This window comes from Ambystoma mexicanum, chromosome 7p (genome assembly GCF_040938575.1).
Source record: "Ambystoma mexicanum isolate Mex_15411 chromosome 7p, UKY_AmexF1_1, whole genome shotgun sequence".
NCBI lineage: Eukaryota > Metazoa > Chordata > Amphibia > Caudata > Ambystomatidae > Ambystoma > Ambystoma mexicanum.
This window is the reverse complement of record NC_090939.1, coordinates 156,150,805-156,175,296: the sequence shown is the minus strand read 5'-3', so window position 1 is coordinate 156,175,296 and position 24,492 is coordinate 156,150,805. Positions and strand designations below refer to the sequence as shown.

The window sequence follows — 24,492 nt, the reverse complement described above, 5'->3', positions numbered from 1 at the left end:
GAGAGATGACAGGATGCTTACCAGCTGAATAATAGTCAAAGATGGGATCCATGCAAAAAGACTTGAAGCGCCAGGTGACAGTGACATCCTTGACCTCCACAGATGTGCTGTAGTCACACTTGAGGACGATGGAGGAGAAGAGTAGGGTGTACCGCTCCTTATCTTGCACAGTTACCAGAAGAGAGAGGGATCCTGCGACAGGAAGAAAAATATAATTGAGAGGCATACAAGAACATGCATCAACATAGCATGGAGAGGCCTACAAGAACATACATCAACATAGCATGGAGAGGCCTACAAGAACATGCATCGACATAGCATGGAGAGGCCTACAAGAACATGCATCAACATAGCATGGAGAGGAATACAAGTATCAAAAAGGGTGCAGCATAACCTAGAAGAGAAGAAGACACCTGCAGCAGGAGACATGGCTCGAGATGGGAACTCTCTGCTGGGATGACGAGAGCACCTCTCCAACATGTTCAGTCTCTACGTTACATCAATACACCTCCACAATCAGACTCATCCAACCTGCCTAACAGGGAAAGAATAAGCACAAGGGAAACAATCGCCATTGCTAGTCCTTGAGTGTGGAACAACCTTCTTCTTGATGCAAGACCTGAAGACGGACCACTTCAAATTCAGGAAATTGCTAAGCCTGGGATCGTTCTGAAAAGCCCTCCTTTGGTAACCTGCCACCCAGCTCATTGGTAGTCACACCCAAGTAAAGGCATTAGAAATAGAGTACGTCCCCTGCCTGACCTTGTTAGTGGATGGTGGGGCACCAAGGGTGCAAGGTGGGACATAGGGAGGGCCCCATAGATACATCTGGCACGCCACTTGAGGGGGGTGGTGGGGGCAGGGACAGTTGCATGAAGCAACTCTGATGTTGATCCTGCAATACTGTAAGTCTGCCACCATGTTTCGCCCCTACCCTAATCATTCACTGGGCACTTCTTCATTTTCACTCTGCACAGCTTCAGCTACCCTGACTGTGCATCCTTAGCATGACACACTGCACTCTCAGGCATGATGGGAACATTCATACTCTCCACCATCTACACTTTGCTTCAGTGACAGGTACAGGTTTGCATTTCTTGAACTCTGCACAGGGGTAGCGACTTGCATAGTGAGACAAACTGGAACCACATTACATATGAATTACCATATGTAATGTGTGCCAGCAAGATGGAGATCCTCGTCATCGGCACACCTTCACCCTCCTTTCCTGTCACTCAAGGGCCGGCCTCCCTTGGCCCTCCTCCTACCCCCACCTGCGAGGCTAAGAACCTCGGTGTCATCTTCGACTCCATGCTTTCCTTTTCTGCCCACATCTCTGATGTCTCTAAAAAGTCAAACTTCCAACTGCACCTCCTCAGAGGTATTCTGCCTTTCCTCTCCTTTCCCCAAAAGCGGTCTCTCGAGCACTGGTTCTCTCTAGGCTGGATTATTGCAACAGCCTCTTTCTAAATCTACCTGCTTCTACTCTCCGCCCTTTGCAACTCATCCAGAACAGGACTGCGAGACTTGTCCTTCACCTCAAGCCCTGGGATCGTATCTCTCCAGCCCTGAAATCTCTTCATTGGCTCCCAGTGGCTGCAAGGATTAAATTCAAGAACCTTTGCAACGCGTTCTGGAGCCTGGGTCCAAAAAACCTTCAACTCTCCCTACATAAATACCTTCCCTCTCAAACTCTTTGCTCCTCCAACTCCCCCTGGGTTAGTCGTTTCTCAAAGAAACAAGCTGGGGGTAGATCTCGGTCTATGGCTGGGGCCTTCATCTGGAACAGCCTCCCTGCCACTCTGAAACTTGAGGAGAACCATCTCCGGTTCCGGAAGCACCTCAAGACCTTCCTCTTTGCTTCTGCCTTTTTCTCCTCCTCTCCCCTGCTGATCTGTTCTGCTTCGGTACCGTGCACATGTTACCCTCTGATTTCAGGCAAAGGTACTTCCTCACCCTGCCACGCACCCACACTGCCTCCGAGCAACCCTTGTAGTTGGGGCTGTCCCTTTTCCTGCACTTATCAGACACCCCCTGTCCCTGCCTTAAACCTAGCACTTGCCACTTGCTGGCTGCACTACCACTGTTTTTTATTCCTTGCTCAGCACTTTCCACTTCTTCCCCTCCCCCATGCACATTCCCCCTTCCCTCTCCACTGCACTTGCGCATTCTCAATGTCACTGGGGCTAGTAAGATCGTTGTTTTTGTTCCCCCTTGTTCCCCTCCCTTGCCTCGTCGCGCTCTGAAACAGTTGTGTATGAACGCGATACAAATAAAATATCAAAATCAATATCAATATCAATATCTTGGGGTAGGGAATAGAAGACCCACAGAGGGAGGAAAATGGACTTGAGGTGAAAAGAGATAACAAGGAGAAGAAACAAGCATTTAAAAAGCCAATAGGTTTTGGCCCTCGGATATAGTGCAGTTTTAAATTCCCAACTACCTCTGCCATATACCTGGCATAGACCCCATGTGGTAAGATATAACCCCACACAAGCCACTGATCAGATGATCCAAAAAGTTACTTCATAGGTCTTCCAAATATGTAAATAAATGCATGTGGAATTATGCATGGATTCTTGAATAAGTTAGGAGTCAGTGGAGTTCTGTTTTCTTGAATGCAACTTATGATGGAACTCAATATTTAAATTTGCTTTTTTTTTGTATAAATCAGTTTTTTTTAAAAAACCAACGTATAGCAATTCATGTTGTATTCCTCCTCCTGCTTCTAAGCACTGAAATAATACTGATAACTATGAGCCAATATAATGGTTCTCAATTCATCGACTTCAAAAAATGGTAACTGGGCGTGGGAACTTGCCTAATGTCCAAGGGGAGCGCATAATGAATAAGCTATGCACCCGAACCTAGAAATAAATTAATACATTTTACTCCAGTAAGGTAAAGAAAGAAACATACCTACTTGCCTCACTTATTTTTTTTAAACGTAAGTAGGTTTACAACGTAGCCCGTTGCTCAAAAAGGGCCCAGCTAGTAAGGGCTTCATGCTTGTCCCCTAAAGGACGAAACCTAGAAATGGAGACATAGACATCAGCGAGAGTGAAGTATTTTATTACATGTAGTGTACGATTTCTTTCTGTGTGTGTGTATGGGTTTTCAGGTGGGTTAATCCATTCAACCCACCATGGGGTCGGATGGAATGTTCAAGAAAGAAAAAAAAGGGAGAACAAAGGTAAAAGAACTTCCCTCCCCAAGAATGGGCTTGGCAGGGGAGAAAAGAAAGGACAGTTGATGAGAAGTAAAGAGAAGAAAGAAACGGAGCAGTGAGCAAAAAAACCCTCCATGATGGTGCCGTCATTTCAAGCGCCACCCAGGGCTCTAAGACATAGGCCTGCCAGGCCACCTGTTTCAGGTGACCCGCAGGGATGGGTTGCGTACCAGGAGCAACCCAGCTGCCCACAGCGGCGGTCGGCACACCCAGACCAGTAAAGGACCTGGGCATGGGGCTGCCTGGGCCGAAAAGGAACCGCTTCTCGGGGCCACAACGTACACGCACACACGCACACACGCGCACACACACACACGCACAGCTCTGCCCTGGGATGGGCAGTGAAGAGCTGGTCCCAGGTTGCCTCATTGTGGCAGCCGAATGAAGAAAAGCCCCGGACTGCTGCAGGAAAGGCAGCTCGGGCCCTCGGGTAGTGGCTCTCCCCCTGCAACTCCGCGACCCAATTCAGAATGGACAGGTTGGGAAGAGGGGAAGGCCGCAAGTGCGGGGGTGACGAATGCTGGTGTCCCTGAAGTCACAGGGACACTGCCTGGCTTCAGCATGGTGCCGCTGGAGCAGCAGTTAATGTGGCAGTGTCCCCTGGCCAGCAGGGATTCCGCCGGAAGTAAAGGTGGTGCCCGGGGGCAGAACAGCGACGTGGGTGGCTCCCACCCAAACACAGCCACCCGAAGCATGAACAGTGGCTGGGGGATGTGGTAGTGAGTGTGGGTGGCCCTCGGTCTATGGGTCCCATCCTGAAAATGTAAAGAAGGCCGCAGGTCATGGCAGTGATGTGGGTGGACCCCCTACTCAATCAGGGGGCCACCAAAGAACATAAAAGAAGAGCGGTCACGTGCGGTGAGTCGGGTGGCCCCACGTGATGAGCCATCTAGACAGCATATAAAAAATGGACTGCCGCACAGGTACTGTGAAGTGGTGACTGACTGCAGCAGTCACCCCCACTGTGACTTAATGGTTATATGTAGTATGTATGTAAATTAATGTATATTGAAGTGGGAGAATGGAAGAACAAGCTCCCGCCAATCCCCTCTCGCGCTTGGCCTAGAGGATCACGACCTAGACACCCGCCACGAGAGGAGTTTGCCTATTTACCAGACGACCAAATACCCTGGTACAGGAACATACGGATGTGCCCACCCACCTGCCCAGCAGCCCGACCTGCCCATGCCGACACCTGCGGCATAGATCAACTCGACTAAACCAACACATCGTTAAAGATGCCATGACGACCTAGCCAACGATCAGCACGCCTGTGCAAAACGTATACACTGGACACTCCCACACCAATCCACACGAAGAACATACTCAGTGCTATGACGTAGGCGTCGGACACACCAACGGACGTGCATCTTTATTATTTTCCATATAGGCTCTCAAAATGCAGAAACGCAAGACACATAATGAACTTATCTAAAAAGGCTTGCTCACGCTTCTTCTAATACCATGTACCATAATGAAGAATATAACGAAGACACGATACTGGGGATAGAGCAATATGATACCGTAACCTAAAGCGCAGTGCACCAACGGTTCTACCTATGCACTAGGCCCAAGTAAGCCGCAAGCAAAAGCTTCCATGAACATTAAATAAGCAAGAGCTCAGTTGCTGACCCTGCAGAATGAGCCCGGCGAAAGCACACACCTAAGGGTACAATGTTGCAATCTCGCACGCCGCGAGCCGACGTCAAGGTCGCACCTGCAAACTAAACCAGGCACACAGTGGGAAAAACAATATTAATTGTGCAGAATTCTGTCTCAAACATGGTCCCACCTCACGTGACCAAGCCAAACCTGACAGGATGCCAAAGCCAGGGGAAAGAGACGCCTGAATCCCACGTTTCGAGACACAGGCAGATACAATTAAAAGACTCAATGGACATCTGCGACAGTGGGAGTAATCGGCCTTCCAGCATATGAATAAATCCTCGCATTGTCTGCACCTACCCATAGTGAAACATTGTTGCAAATGACAGGTACACCGCGAGCTGGGAACAGCGATGGTCCCAGACTGGGAGGCTCGCGAGCGGACCAATCAGAACATGGGGCTTTTATCACTGACGCCATTAGCATTGACCAATCCCCAGGGGTCTTCATGTAACAATTTTCATGTATCAAACTGAAGGGACAACCCAAGTATATCACCTGACTAACCCTCAACCACTAATACCGTTCTCTATACGTATGCTATACTAACCCTACCACTCGAGTAACCAATCCAGAGTGGAGATAGGTTTTTTTGCTAACTTTCTAAGGTGACGCAAGTAGCGCGTCATACTAAGGTAAAAAGGGCCTGCGAGCCCCACGATTGTGTGTGTGTCAGGACGGACGCGTACGATCCTTGACCCATCCCTGCCGTTTTGTCTAATAAAACAGCAGAATCACCTTGCTTCTTGCGTGTGTCTCATACTCTATCTCTTTTGGGATATACGGGAGGAGTTGGGGCCTCCCTGCCCGGAGGTCTGCGGACGGCCCGGCCGACCCCGGCAGAATTTCCCCCCCGACAATATATTTAAGTGTATTAAGTGGGACATTTAGGGGTCAATGTTAGGTAGAGAGGAGGTACCCTGGTGTGAGGTAGCGGGCGGAAGCGGTGGCTTGGGGAGATGGGACTATCCACAGAGGTCCTCCTCTGGCCTCATGCGTCAGTGGATGGTACCAGGAATTAGTAGGGGGTCTGTTGCATCAGTCACATCCTATGGTTCCCTGAGACCTCTTAAAGGAAGGGTGGGCAGACGGAGCAGATCCCGATTTACATGGTACACATATCAGGGGACTTAGGATGGGGATTAGATTGTCAGTGCTTTTTATAAATAGAAAGCAGTGCACATTGGGGTCCCTGTGACATCCACCTTGGTGTCTGCGTCCAGTTAATAAAGGTAAGAACTCTGGGTGTAGCCCATCTCCCATCACCAGCAATTTCATTTTACAGGTGCCAAGCAACTCCCTTACCAGCTGGCCTGGTTGGTGGGTGTGTCGATTCGCTTGGAGCCTGCCTCTGATATGGGGTAAAGGAGGTGCACAACCTTGCCCCGGACCAGGGCCGGAAAACAAGGACTACAACAATGTCAAAGGACTTCGTAGCAATGCCAGGGAATTAGTACGTTCCCACTATATTAAATCATGAGGGAGGGAAAGAGGGTTGGAAAAGAGACATGAGGAGGGAAGGAGAGAGAGTGGATCTCACAGGGCATGGTCTGCAAATGTAGAGATGGGGATAAACGCAATCTACAGAGGTGAACAATGTGTGCAGATAATTTCACCTCAACAGGGCACCAGCAAAGTACTTTCAGCCTGTATGCTAGGAGGATGTATTGCCTACATGTTCATGCTCTTGTCTACAGGTGTGAAGATGGCACTGGGGCCGGGTACCCCAACCCCCTGCCCCCTAAGCGCATGTGGTGGGCTTCTTGACCAGCAGAATGGGGACGATCCCTGGGGCATTCTCCCACTCCATGGGTCACTTGGCAGAGGACAGTCACACTGAAGCCCTAAAGCCTCTCCCCTCAGTTTTTTTGCTAACTTTCAAGTAGCGCGTCATACTAAGGTAAAAAGGGCCTGCGAGCCCCACGATTGTGTGTGTGTCAGGACGGACGCGTACGATCCTTGACCCATCCCTGCCGTTTTGTCTAATAAAACAGCAGAATCACCTTGCTTCTTGCGTGTGTCTCATACTCTATCTCATCTGGGATATACGGGAGGAGTTGGGGCCTCCCTGCCCGGAGGTCTGCGGACGGCCCGGCCGACCCCGGCAGAATTTCCCCCCGACAAGTTGGAGGCACTGCTGAGATCTGTTTAAGATCTGCTTTTTATTTTTCCAGGTACTCCCGTTGCGAGGAGGTCCGGCGGCGCGGACCCCTCTGCCGCTGCCCCCTTCTGAGGGCTACAGGACCATCGCGGAACTGCGAGGAGACCGGACAGCGCAATCCGGATATTGGCCGTCGGGAGCCGGTTGAGAAGTATCCCGCCCGCGGTTGGCGAGTGTCCAGACGTGGTCCAGACGAGGGGAGGTGGCGAGCTGCTTGGAGGGGTGCACACAGTCGAGCGGCCCCGCATCAAGAGAACTTGGTGAGCATGCCACGCACAACAAGCAATGTGAAATTGTGAGGGAGGGGGGAGGAATTAAATACGGGAGGTGGGAGGTGTTGCACAGGTGCGCGGCGAAGGTTTGACAATTTAGTGTTGGCAATGAAATGAATGGTAGCCGAACGAGTGCGAGAGCAGTCGGCTACGTTACGCGAGAGAGGGGGGCGGAGCACGAAAACATCACGTGCGGCCGCTCGCAGACACTGATTGGCCTGGGTCGCGACTACATGTAAGGGTGTGTGTGTATGTGGTTTCCTACGATTTGGCATTTATTGATCAATGAGTAGATGAGGATCCCTATTGTTCGAGCAAGAAACTCGATAGGTAGATGACGTTTCTCTGTAGGCGGTAGCTAGCTAGTTGCCCAATACGGAAGATAATTGGCTGGTTAAGCCCTCCTGTCGAGGGGCGTATCACACGCGAGGCGACGCAGTGTGCGCAGTCCGATTATATATTGTTGATTACCTTGTTCCAGGCGTGACAGGAAGACAGCTGTGGGGTTAACGGGGGTAGGATGCAAGTGTATTAAGAACTTACTAGTAATTTGAAGAGATCGGTGACGACACCAGTAGGGCTTTCATAGGATATCCCGAGCACAAGGCATCTTTCTTTCTGAGAGTGGTGGGGAAGAGAATTGTGGTAAGGGAGTGGAAACGGAGATAAACGGTAATGAGTTGATCGGGGAAAGGCGAAACGGGGGACGTGGCTGCGCACGGAGAACGCCGGCCACGGCAAGTGTAGAAGAGGGAGGAGGAGCAAATGAAAATAGGACGACCATATAAGAACGTCACAAGGGGTACGCAGCCGCAGGGGGCTACGTGCGCCTCGGCCGCAGGGGGCCGTAAGGGTGTTCTATAAAGGAAGAAAAGAAAGAAAAGAATATACAAATGTAAATACTATATTTTAATAATTTTCCTCAGCGGACTATCGCAAGTCCCCAAACTTACGGGGCCAGGTAAAGGTATAAAGCTGTGTATCTTAAGTATTAGTAAAGTAATAGCTACCAGATAGGGGAAAGATAACAAGTGGAGCGCTACTATGTCATACGGGGCAGGATCGGGAGGGTGGGGGAACACCCTCACTACCCCACTACAACACATATGTAAAACACTGTCACCCCATAGGGAGAAACTGATCAAATATAGCATCGAATGGACACAGGGGACGGACAACAAAATGACAACACCATGGCCGCCTAATGGTAGCTTTGATCCATATACCCAACATTCACTATTAAACCATCTACATAACACATACAAGGGGAAGAAGTTGACACACCACGTGGTGGTGTTTAACTTATGGAGGATGTTCCAGGGGTCCCGACCAGGACCAAATGGAATGTTCACTGTGGGGGAAACACCGGAAGAAAAAGAGATCAAGGAGGAAGGAGAGAATGGGGAAAAGGAGAGTGAAGGCCCAAAGAACACGGGGAACGGACAAGAGGGAGGAGAAAAGAATGACAACCCAAAAGAAAATGAAATAAAAAAGGAACAGAGCGACGATATAACCCTAGCAAAGGTAGTGAAAACAGAGGGAGGGGGGTTGTACCCTTTAAGAGAACTAGGAGAAATAGGAAGAGAACTAAGGGCGGCTGAGGGGTACTCGAACCCGACATACAGCCCGCCACCATATGCAGTGACAGGTGTCCACAAGGGAGGGGGGCGGACTAGTACGACGGGATCAGCCTATAGGAAGATGCCAGAGGGGGAGGGGAGGACTAGAGAAGAACAAACTGAGGAAATAGGACATGATGAGTGGGTAGCTGCGCAGATACTATTAAAATTACGAGGTACACTAACAGGAGAAGAGAGGGAGGTAGTGAGGAAAGTGGACGAGGATAATACCAGGGAGAGTGACATGAGGGGGGGAAGAGCTGATACGACAAAAGGAAGAGATTTTGGAGGAACGACTAGCAGAGCTAAGGGATGAGCAGAATGAACTAATCAAACAGCTCGAGAGGGAGGAAAAAGCGAGAGCAAGGGAAAGGAAAGAAGGTAGGAACGAGTTGGAAAGAATAAGGGAACGAACTGAGGAGCAAAGGAGAGAAGCCGAAAGGGTAAAAGCAGCCGCAGAAAGGGTATCAAGAGCAGTACTACAAGAGAGAAAAAAGGAAGAAGAAGAGAAAGAAAAGGAAATGGCAATGTGGAAGAAGAGATTACTATCAGAATCGACTAGGAAATACGAAGAAGGAAGGGTGATAGAGTATATTAGAACGGGAGAGGGTGAGATGGGAAAGGAAGAAAGAGGATGAAAGGGCATTGGGAAAGATGAGTAGTGAAGTAATGGAGGAATTAAAAAGGAAAAGGGAGGAAATTGGTAGAGAGATGGAGGGGAGAAATGAAGGGGAAAGAGAAGATAGGAGAGGGGAGAGCGAAGTAAGGAGGTATGTATGTAGAGATACAGAAGTAGCCACAACATCAGCACAAAGGGGAGCGGTTGGTAAAGGAGAAAAGGGAGACACGGACCTAATAGACTTAAAAACAGTAACGATCAAGGGGAGAAAGACAGAGTGGGGGCCGCCACATACAGATGACTTTTGTAGTGAGGAAGAAGAAGGAATGGAGAAGGAAGGAAGAAACAGTGACAGGGAAAGCCTAGATAAACTATACACCACTCGGACCAATACAGACTCACCATGGATCTGTATGAGAAGGGATGAACTGGAAAGAAGTGAGGAGGAAGAGCGAGGAATAGCGGAAAGACAGACACTTGAAGCCACACCATCACCATCCCACCCTACATGGTCAACCACCTCACGCTCACTACGTACAACCAAACTCGCGCCCTTCACAAACGAAATGACACCCTATGTAAGTAGGCTTAGAGACCTCCCTAGACGCAGGCAGGAAGAACGAATACCCACGCCCACATTAAATACAGGAAATGATGACAGAAGGGGAAAAGATGGAGAAGAAAGAGTTACGAGCAGGGGAACTACGGACGACATTGACGATGTAAGAGAGAGGGAAGAAGAGGAGGGGTGTGGGGACTCAATTTTATGGAACCCAAGGGATATAACGAGACACAACTTAATGCCACTTCTGGAGAGGGGAGGAGTCAGACCACAATACGTCCCTTGGAAGCATACAGACAAAGAAAATATAAAGTGCAGGCTTCCGTCATTAAGCGGAGGTGCAGGTAAATGGATATATGAGATGGAAAAACACACCGCAGGACAGAAACTGGCAGTGGGATATGTAAAGGGCCTCCTAATATCTATATTAGGGGATGCAGCGGATGACATTTGGAAGAGAGCGGGATTCACTGGGGTAACAATAACCAACACTTCGCACGATGGGGCACCATTCGCAAACTGCAGACATGCACTATGGCAGGGACTAAGGGTACAGTACCCAGACACATCAGACATAGGAGCAATTACCTCACGCAAGATGCGTGAGAACGAAGATCCTGTTGATTATATCCAGGAAATTCAAGAGAAGTGGCGCATGGAAACTAGAGAACAATGGGACAAAACACCAGCAATATTCTATCATATACTAGTACAAGGGCTCCCAGAAGGAGTTCAAAAACAACTGAAGAAAGTGGTGGGAATGGAAGCAAAAGCATGGCCAGAAATACAACTGACAATAGTACATCATTGTAGGACATGGCAAGGTAAAATGAAACAAAAGGAGGAGGACAGGAAAACGGAAGAGGCTAAACTAGTACAGAAAAAACTTACTAAATACACAATGGAAGGGGCACTAATAACTACACCTACAAAAATGACCCAAAGCCCCACACAAGTAGTGGCTGCACAAGATCCCTCCCAAGTACCATCCTCACAGACTATAACACCACAGGTGCCGCCACTCCAACCATACACGACCAACATGGGAGGAGGATACTCAATGCCAGGAGCTGGATATTATAATGTATTATGTGATATATCTGATCACAGGTCACTGCCTTACTGTAACCCAAGGCACAACCTGCTCACATTGTAACTAAGTCTTCCTTGCAAGTAACAGTGCCACAATGCCCCCGGGCTGCCTGCGCGCTATATAAATTTAATAAATAAATAAATAAATAAATAATTACAACAGGGGAAGAGGAGGAATAATGAGAGGGAGAGGATACGGATATAACACACAACAACAGGTGGGAGGACTTAGAAATTCCTACCCCACCGGGCAACCAGTATACCAGGACAACACAGGAGGCTTCCCATGGCAGAGTAGGGAACCACCGATGTGTTGGAGTTGTGGATTAGTAGGACACATGTCACGCACGTGTAGAGTAAGACCAGGAACACCATCATGGAGCGAGCAGGGACAACTAAGGCCCACACAGGAACAGCAGGAGATACAGCAACAACAGACGTTGCAACAGGGAAATGAACAGCAACAACTAGTAACACAACAACAGGTAGCGACAATACAACCACCCCAAGCACAACCGACACAACTGGGTAGGGTGACAGTACTAGGACACAACCCTTACACAGGAAACGGTCAATCGTTGTACCCTCAATAGGACAGCCCACAGACGGCCTTGGTGTGTCCCATCCTGTCAGTAACCCCTAATAGTGCGGAGGAACCACGCATAGAGGTAACGATAGGTGACAAAAAATTATCATTCCTTGTTGACACCGGGGCGACCCGGTCTTGCATAAGGGAAGGTAAATTTAAGATGTCAGGCGAAGCCATGAACACCCAAGGATTCTCTGGGGCTAGGGGGTTGGTTCCCTTTACTGATAACATTCCCTTATCAATAGGGGATTACGACATGTCAGTCCCACTTTTATATTCTAGTGCCTCACCAGTAAATATACTGGGGAGAGACATCATGAACAGGTTGAACATGACGATCTCCTTTACGGAGGACGGCATAATTTGCTCTACTCCAGGGATTAACATGCTCACAGCACGACAAATCATGCAAGCATACTGCGGACAGACAGCGATTAGGGCTGAGCCAGTAGATGGTGAACTATTCCAGTACGGGACAGACATGGCATTTGCATGGATGCCAGGGATAGAAGGAAAGATCTGGAGGAGGCCAGCAGCCTATTTGTTCAGACCAGAAACACCAGCAAATGAACAAGAAGGAAAGGTGATTTTAGTGGACATAGAAAGCATTATAGCAACAGCTGATTACATTGCGGTGCATGCCCAGGACAGAGAAGGAAGAGCATGGAGGGCAGTGATAGCTCTAGCAGAGGGATGTAGACTCACCCAGGTGTCAGATGAGGAACTGTTCTCAGAAGAAAAGGAGGAAGGTGAAATGATGTTCATGATGAGTGTGGAAATATGGCTAAGAGTAGCGTACAAGCAAGTGGCACAGAAAATGGCAATGGCACTCGAGGCACCCACATCCACCCCAGTTCCCTTCTTTAAGGAGGATATGTCAAAGGTACCCACATCATTATGGACTACCAGCCCCTACGACGTGGGGTGCATAAAAAGTATAGGGGGAGTAAGGATAAAATTGAAAAAAGGTGCAATACTCCCCAGAGTGAAACAGTACCCACTATCAAAAGAGGCAGATGAAGGTATATATGAAACAATAACGGCCCTTATAAATAATGGCATATTGGTCCCCTCAGAATCGCCATGTAACACGGCTGTATACCCAGTGCGCAAGGCTAAGGGAGGGTCTTGGCGCTTCATACAGGACCTCAGGCCCTTAAACAACATAGTGGAAGCAGAATACGCCATAGCCGCAAACCCGGCCACAATATTGTGTGGCATTCCAGCAGAAGCATCACGATTTACAGTGATCGACCTTAAAAATGCTTTTTTCTCAATACCATTGCACCCAGACTCACAAGATCTGACAAGCTTTACTTACAGAAACACAAAGTGGAAACACACCAGATTGCCACAAGGGTACTGCGAATCACCCTCAATATTCAACAGAGTAATACAGATGGATTTAGGTAACATTGAAGTGGAAAGCACAGTGTTGCAGTATGTCGACGACATAATAATTTGCAGCACAAACGAAAAAACATGCAGAGAGGACTCATTAAAGATGCGGACAATATTGGCTGAAAAAGGTTACAAGGTAGACATGGAAAAGTTACAGTACTGTCAGGAACAGGTACTTTACATTGGTCAGCTGATATCCCAACACGGAAGAAAGATTGCACCACAAAGGGCACAGGCCATTTCAAAAACACCAGTGCCACAAACAGTGAGGGAACTGCAACAATTCCTAGGTTTGTGTAACTACTGTAGAGCATGGGTATTTGATTACAGCTCATACATAGGACCCCTGCTTGAGGCGTTAAAGGAAGCTAACAAAGGGGAGAAAAAGTTGGGGTGGACAATGGAAATGGATGAGGCTTTTGATGAACTAAAAGATGCGATATCAACTGCTCCGGTACTGGCAACCCCAGACTATGAGCGACAATTCTTTATATTTTCACATTGCGACTCAGCAGTAATGAAAGCAGTGTTGGCTCAAAAAACAAGCATGGGCTACAAACCAGTTGCATTTTACAGCGGCCACTTAGATCCTGTGATGTTAGGTCATTTCCCTTGCGAACAAGGTCTCGCCGCAGCTGCTTTTGCGGTAGAGAAAGCGTCAGGGATCACCATGTGGTGCCCAACCACGCTATTTGTGGAACATGCACTATTTGCTATATTGAATAAACCTAAGTCCACCCTAACCACGCAAAGGGCATCAGGCTATGAGATCATCTTATCTAGAGCTGAACTATCAATTGTTAGATGTAGCACGGTCAACCCTGCAAGGTTTTTAGCAGAAGTAATTGAGGAAGGAGATTACGCACACGACTGTACACAAATCACTGAAATGTACTCATGTACTAGAAAGGTTGAAGAGAACGCACTAGAGGGTGGTGAGCTACTGTTCATTGATGGGTCATCAACAATTGACCAAAGGGATGGCATAAGGAGGACTGGGGCAGCGGTGGTAAAAATGATGGAGGTACCGGTGTGTGTGGCAATGAAATGTGTACAACTACCACAGCATTACTCTGCCCAAGCAGCGGAGTTGGTCGCACTGATCTTGGCGTTACAGGAAAGCTTTGACAAACGAGTGACCATATATTCTGACAGCGCATATGTTACGTCCACTCAGGGCTGTCGAAATGGAGAAGAAGAGGGTTTAGGAGAGCTGACGGCACTCCAGTACAACATGCTCTCTTATTGGCTGAACTAATTGAAGTAATAAATGACCCCCAAGAATTAGCTTTGGTCAAATGTACCGCACACACTAATGGTGAAGACCACATTTCGAGAGGGAATGCAGCAGCAGACGCACATGCAAAGTATGCTGCATATTTTGGTGAGATATGGAACCCCCCAGAGTCAGAGAGAGGGAGAGGGAGGGGAATGGCTAAAGAAATGTTGATAAGAGAAGGGTACACCCATCTCCCAGCCACACAGATAATGGAGCTACAAGCGGCTGCACCAATGGCAGAAAAAGAAACATGGGTAAAAATGGGATGCACAATGTCACCCACTGACGCACTATGGTGCCAGGGTAACACTGGAAAGATTGTAATGCCACTAGCACTATTGAACACCGCCCTGAGCCAACTACACCACCCAGCCCACACAGGCAAGGAAGTAATTGCTGCACGAATTAGAGAAGATTGGTTCTGCCCCGAGTTAAATTCCCATGTGTCAAATTTTATCAGCAATTGTCTCACATGCCAACAGTTCACGGCCGGTCACATGCTGAAGGTGATAAAAGGTACTATACCCCGGCCAGAGGGACCCTTCCGACATCTTCATATTGACTATGTTGATATGATCAACATATGTCAAGGAAATAGGTATATGATTGTAGTAGTATGCCCATTCTCAAGGTGGATTGAAGCAGGGCCCTGTTCACACCCAGATGCATTCAGAGCAGCTAAATTCCTAGTAAGGGAGGTCTTCCCCAGGTGGGGAGTGTGCGAGGTACTGCGGTCAGATAATGGCCCGCATTTCGCAAACGAAATGTTCCAGCACATCACATCCTTACTGAACATCAAACATAAATTTGCATGTGCATATCACCCACAGGCCAACGGTATATGCGAACGCCTGAATGGCCTACTGAAGGAGGCAATTGCAAAAATACAGCAAACAACAAAGAAGAGTTGGTTGTATTGCCTCCCGCTAGCCCTATTTGAGCTAAGGAATAGACCAGGTTCCGACCACCACCTCACTCCTCACGAGGTGATTACCGGACGTCAAATGCGCCTTCCCCTAACGCCAACATCAAGAGCATTCACAGATCACGAGAACACTGCAACTGTTCTTGGTGATGAAATGTACCAATATGTGTCTTCTTTGATTACTAGTGTAGTGTTTGTGTCTCAACAGCTCGAGCGCACGAGGGGCGGGTCTAACAGCGACCAACAAGAAGACGCGGACAAAGAACTGGAAAAGGAAAGACTGTGTAAAGTTGCTAAAGGTGACCACGTACTACTACGCAATTTCAACAGAAAGTGGAACAGCCCACGCTTCACTGGCCCTCACCTGGTAGAGGAGGTATCAACAAGAGCAGTAAAGCTACAAGACAAACGTGCCTGGAATCACCTACATGACGTAAAGATCTACAAACCCCAGACCCGCCCCAGCGCCACCGACAGGGCCACTGGAAGAACTACAACAGCGTCACCAACGGAGGAAGAGACTTCTACCACAACTAACGGCCAAAGTGTCCCCATACCCTGCCACCCCCCAGATTCCCCAGAGACAACTACCAGAAAAGAAAGGGGTGATCCCCCATACCGCCCACCCCATGGTCACACGATCAAAGAGTAAAGAGACTTTCGCCAGTTGAGCCCAAACCCTCTGCCCATTTCCCCCCTCCCACTGCAGTAATAACTGAACTGAAGGACACTGTCTTGCACATATACACACTTGAATGTTCTCTTTCTTTTCTCTCGCACATGCAGGTACAGCGTATTATTGTACTGCTAAGAAAGTAGATAAATAACAAATTCACTGCCCAGGAGTAGATGGTACCCTCAGATGATAACTACCCAGAAGAATTGTCACACCAATTTGTATATGAAATAAAAAGGCCAACGTACCTGAAAAGAAGGAGGGTACGTGTCTACTACACAACATTCCTCTTGGCCATAGAACATTCAATGCCCCACCTCCAACCATACTTGCCTGCCCTAAGAGATAGATCGCTTAGATTGGCGTGGGAACAGCTCTTCGCCTGGGCACTGAATGACTATTTGATAGGGAGAGCTTAATAAACAATAACTGACATTAATAACAAGCATATTGAGAATTTTCAGGCGGGCAACTTTAACGTCGCAAGAATAAGCTGCCGGACTGCAGCAAGGTAAGAGCAAAATGCCGGTGAAATTAGCATATGTAATAAAGCTGATAGGGATTTTAATGATCACCGGTTTCTTGGCTGCCTCTGTATGGCAGTACAGCTATGCTATCAATATTATTGCTGCACCCAAACCTAATGCACCCCCAGCTGCAACAGGTGTTACGTCAGGTGATACTAGTAAAATCCCACACAAGGGAAGTAGAGTTAAACGCAGCACATACTCAGATAATAAAGGTATTGACAACTACATACAAGATTCAGCACACATCTCAAGCAACATATGGTACCAACACATGACCCACATAGGTAAGCAGACAACAGAGGACAGCTGCTACGTTTGCTCATTGATCCCATACGCCATGAGCGCTTCTCGAACATTCGTTGCCACGGAAATAGATGAAAAGGTAGCACGATGTATAATATACCTGGCACTGTTCCAGACGAAAGGAAGAGTTCAAGGAACAGTGGTGCAGCTGGTGTGGAAAACACGAGATAAATATCCATATGAAAACAACTTCCTCAAGACTTACTTGAGTTACCACAAGAGCAGTTTACATGCTGAAGCATTCAGATACATAACAAGTGGCCCTGAAAAAGGAGAAACAAAGAAAGTAACACTACAGTACCTACCATGTGATTGGTACGCCACTGAAGTTCCTGGTAAACAAGGATGTTGGGAAAGACCACTGGTGACAATAACAGGGAAGGTGCACATGGACAACAAATGGGACATAGGAGTGGTTGGCAGCAACATGGTAACAAGAGAAAATATTTCAACTATTGAGAAACACAACCATAGGTGTTGGATGACTTGGGTCAAGTACGTACCCATGCTCACGTGGATAGAGAAGGATGAAGACCCAATAACAATACTGCCGCTAACTGCGCCTAAGGTGTGCTACCAACATAAAGGAGAGGTGGACGTAGGATACAACACCAACTGTGCAAGAGTGATGGAGTTACCTGAGGGGGGAGCAGGAACAGCAGTAATAATGGACCATTACTGGGCCTGTGGAGAAAAAGCATACCACACACTGCCCCCTCTGTGGAATGGTATATGCACAATGGTGCATATTAATGTACCATCACTAGTGGTACCCAAGAAACATGTCAATGTGGCGAACTTCCCCAAAATGGATGAAGGGAACAAGAGGAAGAAGAGATCTGTACAACCTCAGAAGGGGCCAGAGAACAAAAACAACGGCAATAATACTGTCCTGAATAGAAGGAAAAGACAAGGAGAACCTCTGACAGGAAATTACCTATGGGGAAGGTCGGAAACAGCACTCACTTCAATTCCGCCAGAACACAGACTATTCAGCAGAGCGGCAATGTTCTTCTCTTCAATAATACATCCAGGACTGCAGGCTTACGCAAACGCAAAGTGGCTCCAGATAACTCGATGGGAACTAATGATGACTATTAATTCCACAGTAAATGGATTCAACGCAATAAAAGAGGAACTGCGAGCTGTGAGGATGGTAGCACTTCAGAACAGATATGTACTGGACCTCCTCACAGCAAGGGAAGGAGGAGTTTGCGCAAAGATAGGACAATCATGCTGCACATTCATCCCTGCCAACGATGCTGACAATGGTACACTGACAGAAGCAGTTTCACAATTGGCCCAGATGCACTCCAAAATGATGGATGAAAGTAAAGGTGTGAAAAAGGATGAGAGCTGGTTTTCAATATTATGGTCATGGATGCCATCTTGGCTGTCGGATGGACTGAAGATTATAGTTGGATGTACTATTTTGGCTGGAGCTACACTGATCATAATAAGATTTTGGAAGGCCCGGAAAGCACGCACCACAGACGAGATGATCGAAATGGTTGGTATGCACCCCTTGACGCCAACAGATGACGGCCAACACACAGGCACAATCATAAAAGAAAGAGAGACGTTGCGCAACCAGATCATCATCAACCACCTGGACCCACCATCTGTAAAGCTCGAAAACCCAAGAAACCCAAGGAGCTACATAGGGAAGTGGGTATACTGCACTCCTGGAGGAACCTGTGCATATATGTATTGGTCATTTGAAGACCATGTTAACCACTATGGACATTTGGGAGGAATAACTAAAATATGGAGAGTGAGAGGAGATAAAGAAAAGGATATGTTTGTGGTCGACAAGTCGACCAGAGGGGGGACTGAAGTGGGAGAATGGAAGAACAAGCTCCCGCCAATCCCCTCTCGCGCTTGGCCTAGAGGATCACGACCTAGACACCCGCCACGAGAGGAGTTTGCCTATTTACCAGACGACCAAATACCCTGGTACAGGAACATACAGTTGTGCCCACCCACCTGCGTAGCAGCCCGACCTGCCCATGCCGACACCTGCGGCATAGATCAACTCGACTAAACCAACACATCGTTAAAGATGCCATGACGACCTAGCCAACGATCAGCACGCCTGTGCAAAACGTATACACCGGACACTCCCACACCAATCCACACGAAGAACATACTCAGTGCTATGACGTAGGCGACGGACACACCCACGGACGTGCATCTTTATTATTTTCCATATAGGCTCTCAAAATGCAGAAACGCAAGACGCATAATGAACTTATCTAAAAAGGCTTGCTCACGCTTCTTCTAATACCATGTACCATAATGAAGAATATAACGAAGACACGATACTGGGGATAGAGCAATATGATACCGTAACCTAAAGCGCAGTGCACCAACGGTTCTACCTATGCACTAGGCCCAAGTAGGCCGCAAGCAAAAGCTTCCATGAACATTAAATAAGCAAGAGCTCAGTTGCTGACCCTGCAGAATGAGCCCGGCGAAAGCACACAGCTAAGGGTACAATGTTGCAATCTCGCACGCCGCGAGCCGACGTCAAGGTCGCACCTGCAAACTAAACCAGGCACACAGTGGGAAAAACAATATTAATTGTGCAGAATTCTGTCTCAAACACGGTCCCACCTCACGTGACCAAGCCAAACCTGACAGGATGCCAAAGCCAGGGGAAAGAGACGCCTGAATCCCACGTTTCGAGACACAGGCAGATACAATTAAAAGACTCAATGGACATCTGCGACAGTGGGAGTAATCGGCCTTCCAGCATATGAATAAATCCTCGCATTGTCTGCACCTACCCATAGTGAAACATTGTTGCAAATGACAGGTACACCGCGAGCTGGGAACAGCGATGGTCCCAGACTGGGAGGCTCGCGAGCGGACCAATCAGAACATGGGGCTTTTATCACCGACGCCATTAGCATTGACCAATCCCCAGGGGTCTTCATGTAACAATTTTCATGTATCAAACTGAAGGGACAACCCAAGTATATCACCTGACTAACCCTCAACCACTAATACCGTTCTCTATACGTATGCTATACTAACCCTACCACTCGAGTAACCAATCCAGAGTGGAGATAGGTTTTTTTGCTAACTTTCTAAGGTGACGCAAGTAGCGCGTCATACTAAGGTAAAAAGGGCCTGCGAGCCCCACGATTGTGTGTGTGTCAGGACGGACGCGTACGATCCTTGACCCATCCCTGCCGTTTTGTCTAATAAAACAGCAGAATCACCTTGCTTCTTGCGTGTGTCTCATACTCTATCTCTTTTGGGATATACGGGAGGAGTTGGGGCCTCCCTGCCCGGAGGTCTGCGGACGGCCCGGCCGACCCCGGCAGAATTTCCCCCCCGACAATATATTTAAGTGTATTAAGTGGGACATTTAGGGGTCAATGTTAGGTAGAGAGGAGGTACCCTGGTGTGAGGTAGCGGGCGGAAGCGGTGGCTTGGGGAGATGGGACTATCCACAGAGGTCCTCCTCTGGCCTCATGCGTCAGTGGATGGTACCAGGAATTAGTAGGGGGTCTGTTGCATCAGTCACATCCTATGGTTCCCTGAGACCTCTTAAAGGAAGGGTGGGCAGACGGAGCAGATCCCGATTTACATGGTACACATATCAGGGGACTTAGGATGGGGATTAGATTGTCAGTGCTTTTTATAAATAGAAAGCAGTGCACATTGGGGTCCCTGTGACATCCACCTTGGTGTCTGCGTCCAGTTAATAAAGGTAAGAACTCTGGGTGTAGCCCATCTCCCATCACCAGCAATTTCATTTTACAGGTGCCAAGCAACTCCCTTACCAGCTGGCCTGGTTGGTGGGTGTGTCGATTCGCTTGGAGCCTGCCTCTGATATGGGGTAAAGGAGGTGCACAACCTTGCCCCAGACCAGGGCCGGAAAACAAGGACTACAACAATGTCAAAGGACTTCGTAGCAGTGCCAGGGAATTAGTACGTTCCCACTATATGAAATCATGAGGGAGGGAAAGAGGGTTGGAAAAGAGACATGAGGAGGGAAGGAGAGAGAGTGGATCTCACAGGGCATGGTCTGCAAATGTAGAGATGGGGATAAACGCAATCTACAGAGGTGAACAATGTGTGCAGATAATTTCACCTCAACAGGGCACCAGCAAAGTACTTTCAGCCTGTATGCTAGGAGGATGTATTGCCTACATGTTCATGCTCTTGTCTACAGGTGTGAAGATGGCACTGGGGCCGGGTACCCCAACCCCCTGCCCCCTAAGCGCATGTGGTGGGCTTCTTGACCAGCAGAATGGGGACGATCCCTGGGGCATTCTCCCACTCCATGGGTCACTTGGCAGAGGACAGTCACACTGAAGCCCTAAAGCCTCTCCCCTCAGTATGGTAGATCTTGGGGAGCCCCCTCACATGCCAACTCCACGTGAGCCCATATCCAGTCCCCAAAAACAGCCCCAACCTGATCCACGAGTGTCTATGAAATTTCCAGGGAGCTACAGAACTTGTGTACAGAATTGTGCCAGCCGGCCTCCCACCGGGGTGCGCAGGTGGGGGCCCGACGCCACAGCCGGTTCAGACCCGTTTCGTCGCAGCCTTGCCGCCTTGGCCTCCCTGGCGACGATGACGCAATCCTCCTGCCTTGCCGCGTCCTCTGTAGGCTTCCTGTGACGAGGAGCAGGCCGTTGGCAGTACGACGAGGAACCGCCGCCGCTGAATCCTTTGGAGGCACCTTGCTTGCCTGCGGAGTTCTGAAAGGACGGCCATCGTTGTTGAAGAACACCAAAAGCCCGAGCCGTCACGGTGTCCACCTTGATGGCCTGCAGTGACTCGTCCACTGTCTTGCCGAACAGGTTGTTTCCGTCGAAGGGCATGTCCAGAACCCTGGTCTGCATGTCCTGGCGGAGGTCGGTGGCCTTAAGCCAACCGCGCCGGCGAAGGCAAATGCTGTTGCCCATCTGACAAAAGCTGGTGTCGGCGATGTCCGTGGCCACCGTAATGGCGTGGTCCGATGCCACCTCGCCTTCCTGTAGGATTTCTAGGGCCTCACCCCTCTTGTCGTCTGGGAGGAAGTCCAGCAGGGGAGCGATCTTGAACCACAGCTCCCTGTCGTAGCGTGCCACGATCGCGAGGGCGTTGGCCGCTTTAATAGTCATCGCCGCTGACGACGAGATGACCCGTCGTCACATGGCGTCCAGCTTCTTCCCCTCGTCGTCTGGCAGGGATTTCAAAGCCGTCGCCCCCGCCACTTTCTTCTTGGCTGCCGCGGAGACCACTGAATCCAGGGACGTCTGTGCCCTGAGGCACATAGGGGTGGAGTCTGGGACCCGGTACTTCTTCTCGTACCAGTCTCTCTTAGCAGTGGCCGGGGACGGGTTCTTCAAGAGCAACAGCTCTTCGTCCCAGATGTCTTCCAGTAACGGGACTGAGAGAACAGTCTTCCTCTTGGCCTCCCACCGTTGGTAGAGGAAGCCCTCCTTCTGTTCTTCGGGACAGAGCTGGAAGAGCTCAAATGCCCTGGCGATCATGGCGTGGAAGTAGCCAATTTCGTCAGGGGGCGGCCCGAGCGGGTGGTGATAGGAGGTGCTTTCCGTCATCACCACCGTCGCCGTCCATACCCGTCATTGCCGTCTCCGTTCCCCTCTCATCCCTCGGTGGAGGTGAAGGCTGAGAAGGTTGTGAAGGCTGGACAGGAGGAGGGGGATGGATTCGCCTACGCTTGCTCGGTGGGCTTCCCGACGGTCCAGGCTCCGCTGGATCGTCGGCTGGGGGTAAGGGCAACCTTGTCCTCATCTCTGTACACAAGGCCAAATAGCCATCAAGATCGCTCCCGAGTTGTCTTGTGGCATAGGTACTGTTTGCGATGGGAGGTTGTAGGATCCTCCATCTCCTCCACGGTCCGAGGCTCCTTGTCGGCACCACCGTCGATTTCTTCGTCCGCCTCATCGGGATCCCTCCCGTAGGACCGGACCGCCTCGAACTTCTTGTTCAGGATCTTTGCGACGCCAGCCAGCTCATCTTCAGAGGTGGTATCTGTGTCCGTAATGTCTACCGTGCCCCCCCCTCCCTATCTCTGCCCGGGGTTTCACAGGGGTTTTATCGATAGGCTGAAAAGAAGATTCCCTCTGTGGTGGCAGGGAAACTCTAGGCTCGGAGATCGCCTCCACTGGGATAGCCTCCGCAGGCTTCGCCAGGGCCACCACGACTCCCTCGATCGAGGCCTTAGCCGGGTGAATCAGGGCCTTCGCGACTTTGGGCGCGCCTGAGGCCGTCAACGTGGGGGGGGCGGTCGCCACCTCGCTCCCCCACGGCTGCCGCCATGAGGATCGACCGGGACTTCTCCCGAAGCTTACCTGGGTTCTCTGACTTCCTTTTCCCCAAGCCAGAGCGTTGGCTCGTGGTTGATGGCATCGGTGACATCATGCCCTGCCTGGCAGCCAATGAGCCCGACCCACCGGCGCTCCCGGTGCCCGCTGTGCTTTGCCTTCTGTTGAGCCCCCGTCGCCGGAGCGCCCTCAAAGGTCTTAGACCGCTCGGACTTCTTCTTCGCCTCACCTGCTGCTGGGCTCTTCCCCTCCAGCCAGTTGGTGAGTCGAGTACGACGATCCCTCATTGTCATTGGGACATATTCTTACAAAACACACATCCTTTTCCACGTGCGATTTGTCGTCGTGAAGGCAGTAGAGGCACCGAGGGTGCTCATCTTCCTTGAAGACATTTTGTAATCCGCATCCAGGACAGCTCCTGAAAAGCTTGGATGCGGGTGTCGTGTTTCCTTTGTCCTGAGCCATGTCCACGCGATCTTCTGGAATCCTCCAAGAAGTGAAACTCGATGAAAACTCACCCTTGAGGGGCGTCGGAAAATCGGAAACAGGTCCCCGTTGATCGGAAGTAGAAACGGTGGAGCATGAGGCTCGATTGACCAAAAAAATGAGAGTAAACTCTTTGAAAAAAATAAAATAAAAAATAATACAAAAAAAGAAATCGCAAAACGCAGTAAAAGCTCGAGAGCTATAGCACGAGGACTCCTAACACTTGAACATGCGGTAAAAATCTGAAGATGGCTTCCAGAGGAGGGGCTTATGTAGAGGGCAGTCATTGGCTGGGGGCAGTATGACCCAGAGACCAGCGATTGGTTATTAGGAGAAAGACAGTTCGGAAACGAAACTGATTTTATTTCTTTACCGAGGATTCCCAGCCTGACGACGGGGAATATTCCTGAGCATGCGAGTCCATGCCAGACCCCATGCTGGAGAACAGTAGCTACAATTAATGAAGCAAGGAACAGAATATCCTGCTCTGAAAGGTTGAGATAAGAAGCCAAAAGGCAGGTGGTGGGTAAAGTGGGTAAAGTGAAAATCAAATACACGAATTACATGAAGAAGAGGCAAATTCACGGTGTCTGAATCATGTGACCAGCCGAGCGAGAAGAAGTGAGACTTCACACCTATGCATGGCAGTGGACCAGGCGAAGATATCAGAACTTTTCCAGACAGGAGATGCATTCTCGAGGCCACCCACAGTGAAATAATTGACACATGGCCAGTAAAGTGATGATTGATTGTAACAATAATCAGAGGAGGGCCGGGGGAGCTGGTTG

At 49.3% G+C, this 24,492-nt stretch overlaps 1 protein-coding gene across 1 annotated transcript in view; it reads right to left on the bottom strand.

Moving 5' to 3' along the window:
- Positions 1 to 24,492, bottom strand: part of ILDR1 (immunoglobulin like domain containing receptor 1) — a 192,603-nt gene that overhangs the window by 122,565 nt on the left and 45,546 nt on the right. Inside the window, exon 2 of the mRNA XM_069635973.1 lies at positions 22 to 192. Within this exon, the coding sequence (XP_069492074.1) occupies positions 22 to 192 (171 nt within the window). The remainder of the gene's footprint in view (positions 1 to 21; positions 193 to 24,492) is intronic.